Source organism: Acartia tonsa, chromosome 8, assembly GCF_053477335.1.
Source record: "Acartia tonsa isolate MP-2025a chromosome 8, ASM5347733v1, whole genome shotgun sequence".
NCBI classification, from domain to species: Eukaryota; Metazoa; Arthropoda; class Copepoda; order Calanoida; family Acartiidae; genus Acartia; species Acartia tonsa.
The window spans coordinates 19,084,331-19,101,765 of NC_137267.1; the positions used below are offsets into that span (position 1 = coordinate 19,084,331).

General features: G+C 35.0%; 1 protein-coding gene across 1 annotated transcript in view; it reads right to left on the bottom strand.

Moving 5' to 3' along the window:
- Nucleotides 1–17,435, bottom strand: part of LOC145326175 (uncharacterized) — a 75,265-nt gene that overhangs the window by 18,397 nt on the left and 39,433 nt on the right. Inside the window, exon 3 of the mRNA XM_080169324.1 lies at nucleotides 3,562–3,665. Within this exon, the coding sequence (XP_080025450.1) occupies nucleotides 3,562–3,665 (104 nt within the window). The remainder of the gene's footprint in view (nucleotides 1–3,561; nucleotides 3,666–17,435) is intronic.

Consider the following 17,435-nt stretch of genomic DNA (forward strand, 5'->3'; position numbering starts at 1 on the left):
TAGTAGTTATCCTAGTTTTTTGTTTGCAATTATCTTTATAGCATCACGGGATATGATTAGAAATAGTTTAGATACCTTCTAACTAGATACGTCAATAGAGATATTTAGAGGAATCATAAGATGGAATTATGCTTGTTTATATTGGTTTTTACTTTCGGCCACACTAGTCCATATAAAGGTATTATAGGGCATTAAATAAATCTGTTGGGTAACCAATCATACAATCAAAAGCGTGCAGAAGGGGAGAGGGGGTTAGATTAATATATACATCCCCTTTAGAAGTGAAAGTGGAAAGGCTTCATCTTCCTGGCATAACACTATGTACGCCACTGTATATACAATATAAAAAACTTTTTTTTCTTCAATCAAACAAGGAAAATTATGTCAAAAAATCAAGAACACTTTCAATAGATTGCTCTGACAATTTTAAAATAATTGACGTCGATACCCTACTTTTTCAGAACAGGGTTTTTGGAACTTCTAGGACTAATTTGTCCTATGAAACCAGATACTTTGTAATAAGAATGCTTTAAAAAATAATTATGATTACGTAGCCAATGCAGTAATCATTTATTAAATCTATAATTTTATACTCTTAATTATTGACTTAGGTTCTTTTATTTTTTAAGCTTAATAGCGGCTACAACCCTAGCATCTAGAAGCTATGTATCCGAAGGAGTAAGGAATAAGGAAAGTAGGAAAAAAGCCTATGACCAAACTTAGATATAAGAATCAAATAGCCTAAAACCATCTAAGGGCCTATAAGAAGCTTCCATAAAATGGATATCTAAATCAATATAGTAGTTATTGAAATCTTAATCTACAGACAAAAAAAAACCTTAATACTTAGCTAATAGGATAACAAGTATAAAAGGATAGGAAAATGTTTAATCATATGTGAAACTTCCTTTCATAGCAAAAATAAAACGACATGTTGGCGTCTTAATTAATTTTTCCATAAACCTAATGGTGCTTACCCTCAAAGTGCCTTAGCACTCACCCCTAAAACACCCATTTCGCCATGTTTTGTGAAATAAATTCTATGTCGAAAGCCTGAGGGTCCCTAAACTTATGGGGCTACCTAATACCCAACTCATTATGACCTAAAGTAATAAACAAATAATTAAAAACATCCTTCCATGATTTCAATTCATTTCAAAAAGAGGGGGGGTGGTGGTTCTAAGCTCAACAATGCTTTCTGAGGGAAAACACTTATTATTTGCAATACAAGCAATAAAATAACTTTTCCAGTATGGCTTCAAAACCGACTAATATCCGTTGGATAAGAACCGGTTCTCAACCATAATGAAAAATTATGTATAGCATCGTATTAAAAACAATTTTCCACGAATGTTAAAATAAAAATCATAAAAATTTAAACCAGTTTTAATTTTAATATCCGCGGAAAGCTGACTATTAATAACTAATATGTATTTTATTATTATAAGACCGACAAAGTCTTTGTAGATCCTAATCAAACTGGAGAATGTCTATTTTAGAATGGGGTACATTACCAAAAGACATTTAAATTGCTACTAGCAATCATCTCATTATATTGTCATACTTAATTTTCTTGCAATTTTGCCTTCAGTAAAATATGTTTTAAATTTGCAATTAAATTTATATTTCTTATTATTGTATGAAGAGAATGTCCTTACATGAGCTAGAGTTAAAAGCATCGACATAATAACCATCCATTCTAATAATGGATATAGAATACGTGGATATATTGACAGGAGAAATTGGTCGTCAATTTAGGTTGTTATTGGCTAGTTCGTTCATCCAGTAGGAGGAAAGGGGATGGGGTAAAGGGGGTGTATGGGGGGTATTGTTGTAAATATCAATTTATTACAGTACATAAAAATCTGTTGCGACATCCAAGTAATAATATATCGATTATAATGTTGGTCTTTCCATTTCCATTCAGCTGGATTAGAGTCGGCTTTCAGCTATTGTATGAAATGAAAGAATAGGAATTTAAGCTTTTGCTAACTTTGAAAATTTTATTGGTTTTTCTGTATAAATGTTTTGAAATGAAAGAGCGGTATCTTTAGAAGTAGTTATTATTTCTTGCGAATTCTTATTTGAATTAGTATTTTATACATAGAGTTTATAGATAAAGACCCATTAAAAATATATAAATTACATTGTTATATCAAAGCAAAGGGTTTAGGGATCTTAAGGGATAAGCCATAAGATGATAAATTGATATACAATCTCCAATGGTGATAAACAAAATTACCCCTTAGGTTTGAAAGTTCAGACACTACTAGTGTAGAATTAAACAAAAAAAGTACCTAAAAATGTTAAGCCAACTACAAGATATCGTGGTTATAATACTTTGGGTACCGGTGTAATTTACAGTCCAATGTCCCCTCCCTCCCTGTTAAAATTATGCTTCAGAATAGTGGCAGTTTAGCCGCGACCTTGGTGCTGTGGTAATACAAAGCAACACATAAGAAATAAATTATTAAAATATGTTAAAATTAAAATTAAAAGTTTCAGTATTTTATAGATGGAAGTATTTTTTTTAATTCGCTGATTATTTCCTCCATATACTGGTGGCTGCACCCCTAGCATCTAGGAAACTCTGTATTCAAATGGGTATATAAGGGACAGAAAAATAGCCTAAAACCATCCCAAGTACTAAATCTACGAATATAATAGCCTAAAACCACCCCCTGACCTATGTGAAGCTTCCCTATAAAGGATTACTCAATCATTTTATTAGTCAGACAAAAATCGTAGTATTTTATAAAATAGGATATAAATAATATTAAATAAAATTATTTACGAAATAAAAGTCAAATCTATGCTGTTTTTTATGGACATCTAAGGTCTAGTATGACGGGCTAATTACCTAGTCTATTAAGTGCTTAATTATAATTTCTTAATGATTGATTGATTCATGTTAAAAATACGCGTTTCCGTTAAATTCTTTAGTGGCTGGCTGATTTATTGAGTGACACGTCACTATAATTAATACAAGGACTAGTATGTCCAAGATTTGGTAAAAAAATCTATTTACATTTCAATTGGATTTAATTTAGAGTAAATTATAGATATATCTTACATTTAGATTGCCAACTTAGTTTTAAACTTTTTAAGTCTTTAAAATACAATTGAAGTCGGTGATTCCGTATTTAACTATAGAGTAGCTTTACTAAATACTAGGACGTTTTCTTTCATATAAACATACATAAACTAAAGTAAAATAACAGAACTCTTAAAATGAATCTAAGCATTATAGAAAATTCAAAGCCTGCATTATATTAATTGATTGATTATGCCTAAAATACGTCTAAACTATGGATTTATGACTACTGGGATCTTACACCACATTTTCATGTTAATAAAGGGATTTCTGTAGCTGGCTAACATAACAATCTCCCCCATACCACTCCTTTACCCCATTTCCCCTCCTCTTAGTGTATAAACGGCTTAACCAATAACAGCGAGGGGAAATTGCAACATTTATTGACGACAATATTTCTCCTGTCATAATATCAACGTATATTCTACATCCTTTAAACGGCAATGGTAGAGGTTTATTGATAATACCTGCATGGCTTTAAGTCCTAAAAGTCCACTTCTGCCGCCACCAAACATGAATCCAAACTGTCTGACATAGTAGTCGGTGGCCAGGGGGCTATCATACACTCCTCCTGAAATTTAATATATCAGTTAGATTTAGATAGGTTTATATTTTTTGGTTGTAATATAAATTCTACGGGGAACAAAGAAAACTTAGCGTGGTTTTATTTTGTATGAAGCAAAAGATCTCGAAACAGATGTTCTGGTTGAAATATACTTTTCAAGTCAGCTTTGAATGGTTTAAGGCTATTTTTCTAACAACCAAAAAATGTGTGATGAAATTTCCATTGCACAACAAAAGGTGTTTTAAGTTGTGAATGGACCATCAAGTTTTAAATAACAAAGATATTTATAAATCCTTGACCAGAATTTTTCTGAAAGAATTCTGCAAATATCTTAAAAGGACACTCAAATAGTTTAGCTTATGCTTAATTTCTTTAAAAGAAGCCAAAAAGTTACGTCTGTAACAATAAAGTAAAGTTATTGAACGATGTAAGAGCTAACAGTAAAGTTAGGCCTCGTAGAAAACTGGATATAATACGATTCTAGACATAGTTCTCGTATGGATGAGAACCGGTTCTAATCAACAGGATTAGAATCGGTTTCGAATGAATACGAGAAAAAAGTTTAAAAATTTTAATCCGTTAATGTTTTATAGTATTGTTCTTTAAATGACCCACTGAAAAAAGGTTTTACGAATGTTTAAAAGGCTCGGCTCACGAATGCTTTCAAGTTTTTTAAAGTAGGCAGAGAAGAGCATTGTAATTTAAAATAGACTGGTACCCAACGTTTTATAAACATGCTCTCTTATTCGTTGACTCAAAGATATTGTGTTATTCCTTAAGATCCCTGGTTTTAATTTATAAAGTTTTATAATCTTTGAAAAACCATAAAAAAATAAAATAATAATGTCAGTAGCGAAGTTACTTAACAACTAAGACGCGTCTCATCAACAGTCATTGCTACGCTACTATCTGACATGGCTGTCCTTTTTCAATTAACTTTGCAAAAGAATGACTTGTGGCTGTTGTACTCGTGAACATTAATGTTCTTGTTAATGCATTTTACAAACATAACTCAACTTTTAGCATAACCAAAACGCTGTGAAAATTCTTAACACCAAAAAGAATGTTTACGATACTATCTATTTAAAACAGGGATCTTAAGGGAAAAGATATTAAGCCAACGAATAAGCTAACATTTTTTTATGACTTTTGGTACCAGTGTAATTTAAAGACCAATGTCTCCTCTCTCCACCCGGATTATATGTCACGTTCAATCTAGAACTTTGTTTTTCTATTAGGGGGGAGATACGAAAATTGTCATGTGTGACGTCATATAAAATACGTTTAAATCCATCTCTTTCAGGGGTTTCCTTTCCCTCTTCTCTTCCCATACTTTCTTTTTAGACGTATTTTTATGACGTCACACATGACAATTTCTGTATCTTCCTATTTAGGACAAGCTTAAAAAAATCTTTAAAATAAAACGTAGAATTTATTTTGAAAATTCTTTAACATATAAGAAATTTGTCCACTCTAACATTAATTGGGTATTTAAAAATTTACGATATTGCTTTATGAAGAGCAGATATTTATGACTTGTAGCGCGAACAAATTAGCATTCAAAACCAGAACTACGCTTTTCCAAGTAATTTATATCATCCTTATTTCAAAGTTGCGGAGCTACTTATTATCTTTTTTTTTATGTTTTAGAAGCGTAGCTTCTCTTTAACTGACGCAAACTACACTTAACTGTGTGCTGTTTATTACACTAGTCCCCAAAGTCTTAAAATAACATTTTCTTATTCGTTGGCTTAATAACCTATGGGACATAGAATTTTGATTGGTTGGTTCATTTAGTTGACTGTCCGAACGTTTCAAACCACTAATTGTAATCTACAGAAATTAATAAATATATAAAAATTAAGCTGTGATAATCAAGAACATTATATCCTTGTCAATTCTGCCCATAAATCTCTGAATATTTTTTTTGCGCGCAAAATCTTTAATAGGCAATATTTATTTATAATTGCCTTTCTTTCTTTAATTATAAATTCATAACAAGATTTATGCCTTTTCATTATAATAATTAAATTTGTAGTCATTTGTTACTTTGCAGAATTTTTTAAACAAGGGTAATAACATCCAAAATGATGTATAAGCAAGGATATTATGTCTCTAAGTAGCACAGCGATAACAAATAAATAACAAAATCTTTTATGAGAAAGAACAGTAAAGTTTTGTACAGTAAGAAAATATAAAGAAATCTTAAAGTATAACATTATTAATAAATAATTCATTAGATTTTTAGTCATTTTAAAAATTGAAACTTAAGGAATGAAAAAACAGATATAAATCCTGTTACAGAATTAAAAAGGCGAAAATTACTAAATTATGCTATTAACATCTTAATAAAGTAAAACTGTTAAATTGCCGTTTTAACACTTTTTATTTAAATTTTACATTACGTAAGAAAGTTGTTAAATTTAAAGCAATTTTAAAGTTTTAACAGGCTGTAAACTGCCCTGTAAAATATTACAGCAAAAAAATATAATAACCATGTTTTAAAGGATTTATGCAATTTTTTAATAACATAATTTAATTTTATGAAAATTGTTTGATAAAATTTTTAAAAATTTATAAAAAAAAATTTGTTTAAACTTTTATTATACAGTTTTATAAAAACATACATTTTAAAGCACTTTTTTATCCGCATAAAGCCTTTTTATCCACGATGTGCCAAAATTAAATCCGCGTATTTAGATACTGCCAAAAATGGATATCGAATTATATAGCAAAAAATAAAATTAGCTAATAAATATTTCATTAGGACAAGTATGCCAAAAAAAATAAAGCAATACAAGCTAAAAAAATACAGTAAAATTCAAAAAGATTTTTAAACATTGATGTTTTATGTTTTGAGAATCAAGGAAAAATAAACAAACGTTGATGAGTCATATCATAAATCTATTGGTAGTTTTCTATAAACGCCACAGCATTTCGTTTACAGAAAGAAGGTTTTTTTTGCTAATCTTAAGAGTTTGGCAATAATCATAAAAGTTCCTATTTGTCAGATTTTCTAAAATCTAAATAATGCTATTAAAGATATGTTTAAATAAATCGACACATTACAAACTTTCCCGATTTTGTATTACTTTTGAGGAACATGATTCCAGTTACGTCATATTTTTCTTTCCCGAAAAAGGGAAGGGGGAAAGAAAAAAAGGGAAGGGGGGAAGAAAAAAGATATGGGAGAAAAGGGGGTTTTCCCCATCTCTTTTGAAGAGATTTTCTTCCCCCCTTCCCTTTTTCGGGAAAGAAAAATATGACGTAACTGGAATCATGTTCCTCAAAAGTAATACAAAATCGGGAAAGTTTGTAATGTGTCAAATAAATCTTTTGGAGAAAAAGCAAGAATAGAAACGTGATACAAGGACAATGGGCAAAATTTGATATCTACTAAACTTATTCATTATTCTTCCCTAAGAATCCTAATGTTTTCAATGGCAGAACGAGTTTAAGGGATTATGGAAGAATAATTTTATAGTTATAATAGTCATTTATCGAATCGTATTATAGACAGCTTTTCGTGGATATAAAATTCTAAAATTAAAACTGGTATTAATTTTAAAATTTCAATTTATTATTCGTTGGTAAAATTGTTTGTAATACGATGCTATACATGACTTTTTTAATTTGGCTGAGAACCGGTTCTAATCCAGCGCATGGTAATCGGTTTTTAAGCCATACTAGAATAAAATATAATCTGTTATTAATGAACATTTTCGTCCTTGTTTTAGACAAAATAAGTACAATAAAGAACATTAATCTGTTACCTAAGCTTTCAAATACAATTATTCTAAATCTAATCTCTAAATAAAATCTGGATTAAAAAAAGATAAAGACAGAAATAGAAGGGTTGTATAAAATAAATTGAAATATAATACCTTTAATGCAATGGAAGGGTTTTTTCAACTGAGAAATGAATATTAATACTAAAATTATACTTTATTTCATACTAGAGGATTCTTTAGAGAGTCGATATTTTTTCTATAACCTCTTTCTTTTTGTCTGAAGAAAAAACTGGTCTAAATTGGTTGTACCTGTCAGGGAAGCCTTATAAATGTCTTGGGGATGGTTTTAGGCTTTTTACTTCACCTCTCTCATCCCACTACTAGAGCCAAGGAGCAAAACCACTAGTAATTTCAATAAACTATAATCTTTTTTTCTAATCTTAAAAGCAAAGAAAAGAAAAAAAACATTTTAAAAATTCTACTATTTCTACTGACATTGAACCTAAGTTTGTTTGCAAAGATAACTTTGTGAATAGCAAAACACAAATTGAATTTAAATTTACTAATAAAAAAAAGCAAGGAAAATTATTTCCAAAACTAGCACAGCGCAAAACTTTTAACGTTTTTTCATTAGAAGAAAAAGTTTCTGTGGTCAGCTTATTTTCTTGTAAGGATTGTTTTTTATTTTAATTTTTCAATTGCCCGTATTATTATCATATCTAGTCATTTTTAAAACGCCCTCGGACGGAAAGTCAGGTTGACGAAAATACCTGCTTGACAACCTAAAAAAAGGCTATGTATGTAAAGGGAAGCCTACTCAGTTCAACATCTACTTGTTAGTCATACAAATTAATTTATAAAACTATTCAATTATTGTAAAGTACACCAGATTCTAAGCAGCAGCCTGCAATATCATTAAATGTACTGCTTCGCAAGGCAGGACTATCTGTAACTGACATAAATGTCTTATGACTTATTCTAGTTATAGAATAGCTATGCTTTTAAAAGGGTTTTCTTGATGTAAGAATTCAAAAAGCCAAAATTGTTTGAAATCTAATCTCAAAATGTAAGTTAGCTGTCAGTTCATATTAGTTTATCAGTACTGCTTTGTAGTGATCTAAAACGATAAGACAATAGCAGAAAAACTGATGTACTTAATGATGGTTAATAAAATTACCCATTCTGTCCATTACAGTTGGTGGTTTAAACGTTTGAACACTCAACTTAAAAAACTTTAAAAATCCACCAGAGCAGTCAAGCCAATGAATAAGAAAATGTTACTGTAAAACTTTAAGGACTAGTGTAATAAACAGCCCAATGTCCACTCCCTCCAGTACTGCTTAGCTACTAGCCTCGAGTACTTAAATGTAAACAAAACTCCAGCTTATAGATCGTTTACATTGTAAAAGCACTTTTTTTAGAAAATCTTTGTAAGATATATTCGCAGTGGATTAAAATAATGTTTAGGATTATTAATAATACACAGTACAGAATTTTTGCTTACAAGTTGCCAAAATGTAAATTGATACACAATCAATGAACTTTGAAATCTATAACAAAAAATGATTTTTTGGCTGACTTGCAAAAGTATTCTTATAATGTAGCATAAAAAATAGTTGAACCAGTGGAATTTCAAAAGCACTGATTCCCATATATAAAAAGATTGCTCTTGAATCAAACTGTCTGACCGAGATATCTTGTAAACTGTCTTTATTTACAAAGTACAACTCTCTTTTAAAGCATTGCCTCACACTTATGTACAAACACTGCACTCCTTTAGATACATATAATACTTAAGCTTGCATAAGATTATGTTTTTTTGCAATTTTTCAGTCATATTTCTTTTTGTTCTACTAGCGGCTCTAGGGATACTTAATATTAGCGTTGGGGGGAAGGGGGGGGGGATTCGACTCCTCCTTTTAAAAAGAAAAAGAAATATTTTTAGAGGGGGGTTCATTCTTATTTGGAGGCTGAGATACCCTCACTTAAATTAGTTTAAAACATTGCCTGGACCTATAAGAAGCCTTACTGTAAAGAAAGAACAATACCGGTTCAGCGGTAAGTGAGATCCTTCGCTAAAGACAAAAAAGCTTATTACTTTATATAAAAAGACAAGTTTTTATGCTGTGCTACTTATAAATCAATGTTTCTTATTTTATTTGTGTTAATTAATTTTCCCCAAAAAAGTGGTTGAATTGTGAAAAACTCTTGCCTACTTTCAACTGTGATGATATATTATAACAAAAAGAGTTTCATGATAAATATTTCCTAGTCTAGAAGGAAACACTAGAAAGAAATTTTTAATATTAATGGTCTACTTCAGACAAAAAATAATCTTTTGTAAAGACAAATATTTTTGATGTTTTAAGTAAACGGGTACAAAACAAACGCAGAGGTGACAAACGTCGGTGTGGACAAACGCAGGAGTGTCTAAAATATTAAGTTAATAAAGTATTTCTATACAGAGGTGGATTCTTACAGTTTTGTAAGCCCGGGCCTTCGGCCCCTTTGTGCTAACATAACTGGTTTTAATCTTATGATTTTTCATTTTGATATCAGCGGAAAGCTGTCTATAATACGATACGATCAATATATATTTATTTATTTATGACAATAGTTGTTACGTTGATTTGAAAACAACTCAAAAATTTGATTAGTTAACAAAAGGACAGAGATACCAATTTACTTTATTTAGCAAGTGCCAATTTATGTAGTTTCAAAGGAACCCCAAGAAATGTTGCCATAGTTGAAATAATTTAAAGAAAAAAATCAGGGGTGAAACTCAATTATGTTTAAACAATAACACACATAATAATGTTATTTAATATTTGAGCTTTAATGAATATTTGTTAATAATATGTTATACAATTCTTTTATAAAAAGTAGTGATTTTTTTGTCTAAATCTTAAGATCTCAATAACTACTGAACCGATTGAGTTCTTTTTGTAAGGAATGCTTCACAAAGCTTTAGGTCATTCTTTTTTAAATTTAATCTATAATTGGTTATAATCTATTTCTCTAGCCCCTCTCTGCCTCTTCGCATACAGAGCCACTAGAGTCTAGGGGCGACTTCACTAGTTATGAATATAAAATTTTAATAATGTCAAGCGAAAAATCCTTTAATAGCCTTAAAAATCTATAAGTAAATATTGGATTCAAAAAGTCATAACAACAGTGATCTTGTAAAAAAAAATACAGAAATATGACTTTTTTGTAGAAACATCATTACAAGAATTTAGCAAGGGTGCGGCTACAACCATGTGGCAAATTTTGCTCAACCAATAATTACGCTACAGCAAAAAATATAATTTATATCAAATTATTTGTCTGTTTCTCTCATTACTTCTCAATTATATTTCTTTTTCTTTCTTTTAATTGTTGTTGGTTTTAGAGTTTAAGTTCAACAAATCATTGCCTGTTGTTTATTAATTGTTAGGATAAAAGTAGAAATTTCTTAAACTAGAACCTACAAAATGTTCCAAATTATATATATATAAATGACCAAAAACCTACATTTAATTTAAAACTTATTTCAAAATTGTTTATATAAAATGTTGGAATGGTTATTTATCTGAAAGGATTATAGACAGCTTTCCGCGGATAGTAGAATATAAAAAAATATCAGCCCCTCGGGGCAGTTTGGCTGAGAACCAGTTCTAATCCACCAAATATTAATCGTTTTAGAAGCCTTACTCAAAAAATATCTTTTGTTAATATTTAAATGATATAAAAGCTGTGATAAGGAATAAAACAGTAAACATTAGAACAACCAATTAAAATTTGAAAGCAAAAAAAATAAAGCAGCTTATGTATGTGTATGTATGCTCAGTAAGATCTAAAAAACAGTCAAGTCTGATTAAACCATCTACAGATATTCGTCCAGAGAATGCTCTGGGTTACCCTTTTGTGAGATGATTTTTTTGTTATAAATAAAATAAAAAATAAAAGTTAAGAAAAAAACTCTAGATACTTGGTCTAATTGTTATGTAATATAGGTGCTAATTATGTTTTGTAATATTTTTCTGCTTAGAAATAATAATAATAATAAAAGTAATTGTTTCTCTGACGTAGAAACATCCTTTACATAAAGTCTTGCAATTTGAAATAGCAAAAATGTATTTTTCTTATCAGTTAAATAATTTTATAGGGAACTCAATGTTTGGGGATAAAAAAAAGATATTTTGTCTTTTATGACTTCCATAGATGTAGAACAGTAAAAATTTGCAAATTTCATTTATTACAAATGAAATGAACAAATAAAATATTTTCTCAAATTAGCATAAAAAAGAAATGGATAAACTTAATTTCATTATGGCTTCGAAACCGATTAATGTCCTCTGGATTTGAACCGGTAATCAGCCATACTGAAAAATCATGTTGTCTTAACCTCTTTTCGAGGAAGCTTTGTGTTTATCAAGTGCAAAATAAATTCCTTATCATTAATCCAAAAACTAAGCGCAAATGTCGTCTTTTCATGGCTTTCCTTTCACAATGTGGCGCGGCATGGATTGTTTTGTTTATTTTGATGCGCACGTTCTTTACTTTTGAATGAGATATGAGAGTGTGAAGATTTCGGAGAACAAAATTGGGCCTATCATTGGTCTCATAGTGTGTGAACGACCCTAGTATATCAGGGATTTGAAACCATAAGAGCTTCAGGTCTTTGAAATAATTTCATCAATAAATCTATATTCAAACCTGCTGTTGAAACTTGATGGTTCCTGGTATTGGGGGTTTGTATGTTCGCCAACTGATCTCGTGAACTTCCCGCTAATTCGGAAGTCAAGCTCAACCAAAGTGTCATGGTTGAGACAATTTCAAAGTATCTGATGAATAGGCGTTAGCATTCATCAAGAGATCAATAGCATCCAGTGAATTATTGATGCAATAAACTGTGACAATTTTTCTGTGAAATAAGTACCTAGTGAATCAATATGCCACTAACCAAAAAGCAGAAAATTGAGCGAGCTATCGCTATTGGCAGTGAAAGGCTAGAAGTTTTTGATGAACAGTTAAAAGTGTTTTATGACAATCTAAAAGCCTGCCAAAGTTTTAGTTCATGTGAAAATGTGACTGTAAAATCAATTCGTGACATTTTTAGTGAGGTCAAGGACCAATCTGACCTAATAAAAAGTCTAAAACCTGCCGTGGAGACTAGTGAGCTGCGCGAGTTCAAGCGTGATTTGGATGAAGCTAGTGAGCAGAAAACTGTTGCAGATAAAGTTTATGCGTCGTTGGAGCAGTGTACAAAAATTCTGTACTGGCTTGACAATGATTCAGATGACGCGAGGTCAAGCACTGTCGCCAGGAACCTTGACGTCATTGAGAAGGTGAAGATGGACATGGGAGTGCTTAAAATTTCCGTGGAGTTGCGCCAAGAAGTACGTGATATGTACCGAAGGCTTAGAGAGATGGAACGTCGTTCATCTAATCTGGATGAGAGTGGGACACCTGCCATGCTCTCCAGAAGTATGTCTGCCGCGGATATTCGGAGTTCCAACCCGCAGTATGGGCGCTGGGACAACAGTTTGTTGCCGTCGTTCGACGGTACTGACACGGATTACCCAAACTTTAAACAGGTCTTTAAGGATCTATGCTCTGGTTATGGATTTGCTGACCAGAGGTTAAGTCTGATGTTGTGTATGGAGAAGGTGATAACCAACCCGGAACTACGCAAGCAAGTGTCAGCGATTAGAGATCATAATGAACAATGGGCGTTTCTTGATCAGATGTTTTTATCAAACACTCGCCGGTTCATGAGGATTTTAACTAAGTTGAACAAGATGAAACCTGTGGATAAACCTGTGGACGTGGTTAGCGCAATTGCTACCTTCAAGAGCATGATGCAGTAGGTAGAAGCCATCGTTGGTTCTGCAGCTAAGGATTACAACCACCTAACTCTTATTCATATTTTTAAAGACAAGTGCCCTGAAAATTTGAGAGACAAAATTATGATGGAGCTAGGTAGCATGAACCAACCAAACATCCCGAAGATTGTAGAACTGCTGGAGAGGACCAGGGGTGCCATGTTGGCCGGTGATATGTCCTATGACAGTGGCGCCGGCAAGAGAAATCGTGACAGAGCTGCCGCCGCGCAAGTATCTGGCCGCAGCGACAATAAGAATGGAAAGGCTGGGAAGGACAAGGCTTCCAAGTGGAACAGTGCATGTCCTGTGGAGAACTGCAAGGAGAAACACCCGATTTTCCGTTGCCTCACGTTTAAGAAGATGGATGTGGTCGACCGAAAGAAAGTTGTCCAGCAGAAGAAGTTATGTGAACTCTGCTTGTGTGACGGCCATACTGCTGACAAGTGTAATAAATCGGATAAGCTTGGTGTTTGTGGTACCAATAATTGTGACAGATACCATTCAAGGTTACTCCATGAGGCTAGTGCTGGTGTGAATACAGTCTACAAGTCAAGTTCTGCACCCAGCCCCTGTACCTTCTTACTTCAGTTAGTTCCTGTGGTAGCACCTGGCGGCGGCACCTGCCACGCCACGGTAATGTTTGACTCCGGGGCAAATTTGCCACTTGTGTCTGAGAAGTTATCCAACAAGTTGAAGCTGAAATCTACCGGCAGATATACAACTATTTCTGTAGCTGATGGCAGTGAGTCTTCCTGCCGCAATGTTGTGTTTTATCTGAAGGATAGGGACGGCAATTTGAGGGAGTTTGAGGCAGCTGTCATGCCTACCCTCGGCGGGGCCAACGAGATGCGCTCGGTCCACCCCGAAACTGCCGCCGAGATATTTAAAATGCCGCCAGAAAGGTTTACATATATTAGTGGAGGCTTAGATATCATCATTGGAAATACACATCCTGACGTGTTTCCTTCAACCTACCAGAAAGTGGGCCAGTCTATGTTGTGGCGAACCATTTTTGGTAGTGGTTTTATCTGTACAAGTGCTGATGGTGGAGCTGGAGATCAAAAGTCGGCTTATAAGGCTGTCAGTGTCAGTGGAGGCACTTTGCCAGACTTTCTGACGTCTGAATCGTTTGGCGTACAGCCGCAGGCACTTTGTCCAGGATGTACTGCTTGTCAAGAGTGCAAGGCTATGGCCGACGGCACTACCTGGGACCAGCGTGAGAGGCAGAGGATAATTGAGGCAGGTTTAACACTAGACTTGCAGTCCAACAAGTGGACAGGTCAATATGCTTATATTGAAGATCCTCACACTCTACCCTACAATGAGAGTTTAGCCCGCAAAATTGCTGAAAAGGATCGTGCCAGGATGGTCAAGGAAGGTACCTATGGAATGTATGTGGAGGTATTCAATGACGCCATAAGAAGAGGCGTTTTTCAAAAAGCCACGCCTGAAGAATTGCAGTATGAAGGACCTAAGTCTTGTTCATCAATAGTGGTTGCTTTCAAGGAGGATTCAAGTTCCACACCCATGCGATTGTGTGCAAATAGTTCTCTGACGTTCAAGGGTACCAGTTTTAATAACATAATGCTGGGAGGCCCGCCGCCAATGCAGAAGATTTTTTATCATTTGATGCTTTTCCGCGGTTACAAGGTTGGTATAACCGCGGATATTTCCAAGTTTTATAACTCCATCCTGGCCACAGAGTTCGACAGCCAGATGAAGAGAGTTTTATTTTCCCCGACGCCAGATGGTCCTCTTGAAATTTACCTGACTAAAGTTGTGAATTTTGGCGAGTTAGCTGCGGGAAATTTGGCAGTTACAGCCCTGAAGTTGACGTCCCGCCTGTTTGGCGGAAAGAGTGAAGCAGAGGTCAAGGAGATGTATGGAGAGGGACAGATAAACGGTAGTGAAATTGTTGCTAAACCTGAATTATGGAAGGAGCCACCAATACCTACCTACCCTGATGAGGAATTCAAGTTACCTCAGATTCCAGTTGCAGTCAAGCTTGAGAAGCACAGCTTCATAGATGACGTTATTTCGGGAGCAGGATCGAAGCCAGAAGCCAAGGAGATGATGAAAGAGGCCGACAGGATTATCGGCAAAGGTAGTTTTTCCTTCAAACAAGTCATTTATTCTGGAGATGATTGCCAGCCTACCAAGGTTCTCGGGCTGATATGGAAGCCAGCCACCGATGTGTTGTCCATCACCACAAGAGTCAACCAAGATGGTAAAGTCAAGGGAAGGAAGGTGAAAGAGGATGCTGATTTGTACAACCTCCAGGACGCCTTGGACGAGAATCTGACAAAGAAGATGGTCCACAGGTTCGCCGCCCAAACCTTCGACCCGATCGGGCTTTGCAGCCCTATTCTGTTGAGAATTAAACTTGTCCTGCGGAAAACATGTTTGCTGAATTTGGGTTGGCAAGATTTCATTCCAAAAAGTCTACGGGATGAACTTGTTCAGTCGCTGGAGGACAGAGCTGAGGTCGCTAAATTGGAGTTTGACCGTTGTGTGGTCCCGGATGAACCAACTGGCCTTCCATCCTTGATGATGTTTTCGGATGGGTCATCAGAGGCTTATGCATCTAATGCATATTTGAGGTGGCCAACTAGACAAGGATTTGAAACGTTTCTGCTAGCCACCAAGTCAAGAGTTGCGCCGGTCAAGTGTGAATCAATTCCACGCCTTGAGTTGATGGGGTGCCAGATGTCCACAAGGTTGGCAAAGTCCGTCAGAGATGCCCTGCCCTTTGATATTATCAGAGTGATGTACTTTACTGATTCATCGTGTGTTTTATCACAAATAGTTTCCAACAGTGCTATGCTGAACACATTTAATTCTCATCGTATTGGAGAAATTCAATCTGCAACCAACAAGGATGACTGGAGGTGGGTCCCGGGGACGCACAACGTTGCAGATTTGGGCACCAGAAGCACCTGCAAAGTATCAGATTTGGGACCAGGTTCCAGGTACAGATTGGGCCCAGAATGGTTGCGCCAGGATGAAAGTGCGTGGCCGGTGAAAACTGCCGAAGAAGTCAAGCAGGTTTTACCCCCAGAGGAGTTGAATACCAAAATGGTTAAGTTATGTTCAATGAAAGTTGCCGGAGAAGCCGCTGAAGATGTCTTTAGGTTTAAGCACAGGAGATCATTTGGACAGGCCAAACGTATTATGGCAGCTGTCCTGCAAGTTGCGAACACCTGGTTGAAGAAGCTAAAGAGCAGACAAGAAGGTAAGACTACAGCCGCTGGTAGTCATGTAGCAGCCGCAGATTCTGTGTACAAGCCGTCTTTGTACAATTTTATGGCGGCGGCGGAACTTTTCATTGTGTCACGAAGCCAAGAGGATGAGTGGATAAATGACGCTAAAGGCAATTATGCGTCATTAAATCCATTAGTGCATGAAGTATCATTGACCTGGCCTGTCGTTGGTCCCGGAGGAAATTATGTGACCAGGGAGATGAGGATTCTTAAAATGGTTGGTCGTGGACAGCCAGTCATTGACGCCATTACTGGTGGCCGTAAAATGATATTTGAAGACATGCCAGGTTTAATAATTTTGGAGCCTGGTAATTGGTTAGCTGCTGTTTTTATGAGAGAAGCGCATGTTGAGCTTCACTCTGGTGTCCGTGGAACTTTAGCTGAGAGCCGCCGATGGTGCTGGATTGTGAAGGCAAGGAGGTTGGCCATCATGGAAGTGAAGAAATGTTGGCCCTGCAGTGTTGAGAGGGCTAAGGAATGTCGTGCTACCATGAAGGACGTGTTACCTGACAAGTTGGTCCCGAGCAGGCCTTTTGAAGCTGTGCAAGTCGACCTGATGGGTCCGCTGGTTACGAGGAGAGCTGCCGCCAAAACGAGGAGTCAGACAGCAACGAAGAAGGTGTGGGTGTTCGTGGTGGTCTGCAGGTTCTCAGGGGCGTTATGGTTAGATGCCTTGGAAAAGTATGATACCAGCAGTATCCTGTTGTCCCTGCGCAAGTTGGAAGCTGTTCATTGTCTGCCGAAGATCATAGTAAGCGACATGGGCACACAATTATCCGGTGCTCGCAAAGTTTTAGAGCAGAAGTTGGGCAGCCAGGTAGAGTTTTCTTGGTCTCAGATCCCGGCCCGAGCCCACCATTATATTGGGCAGGCTGAGAAAATGGTGGGATTAACCAAGAGATTGCTGTCCAAGAAGTT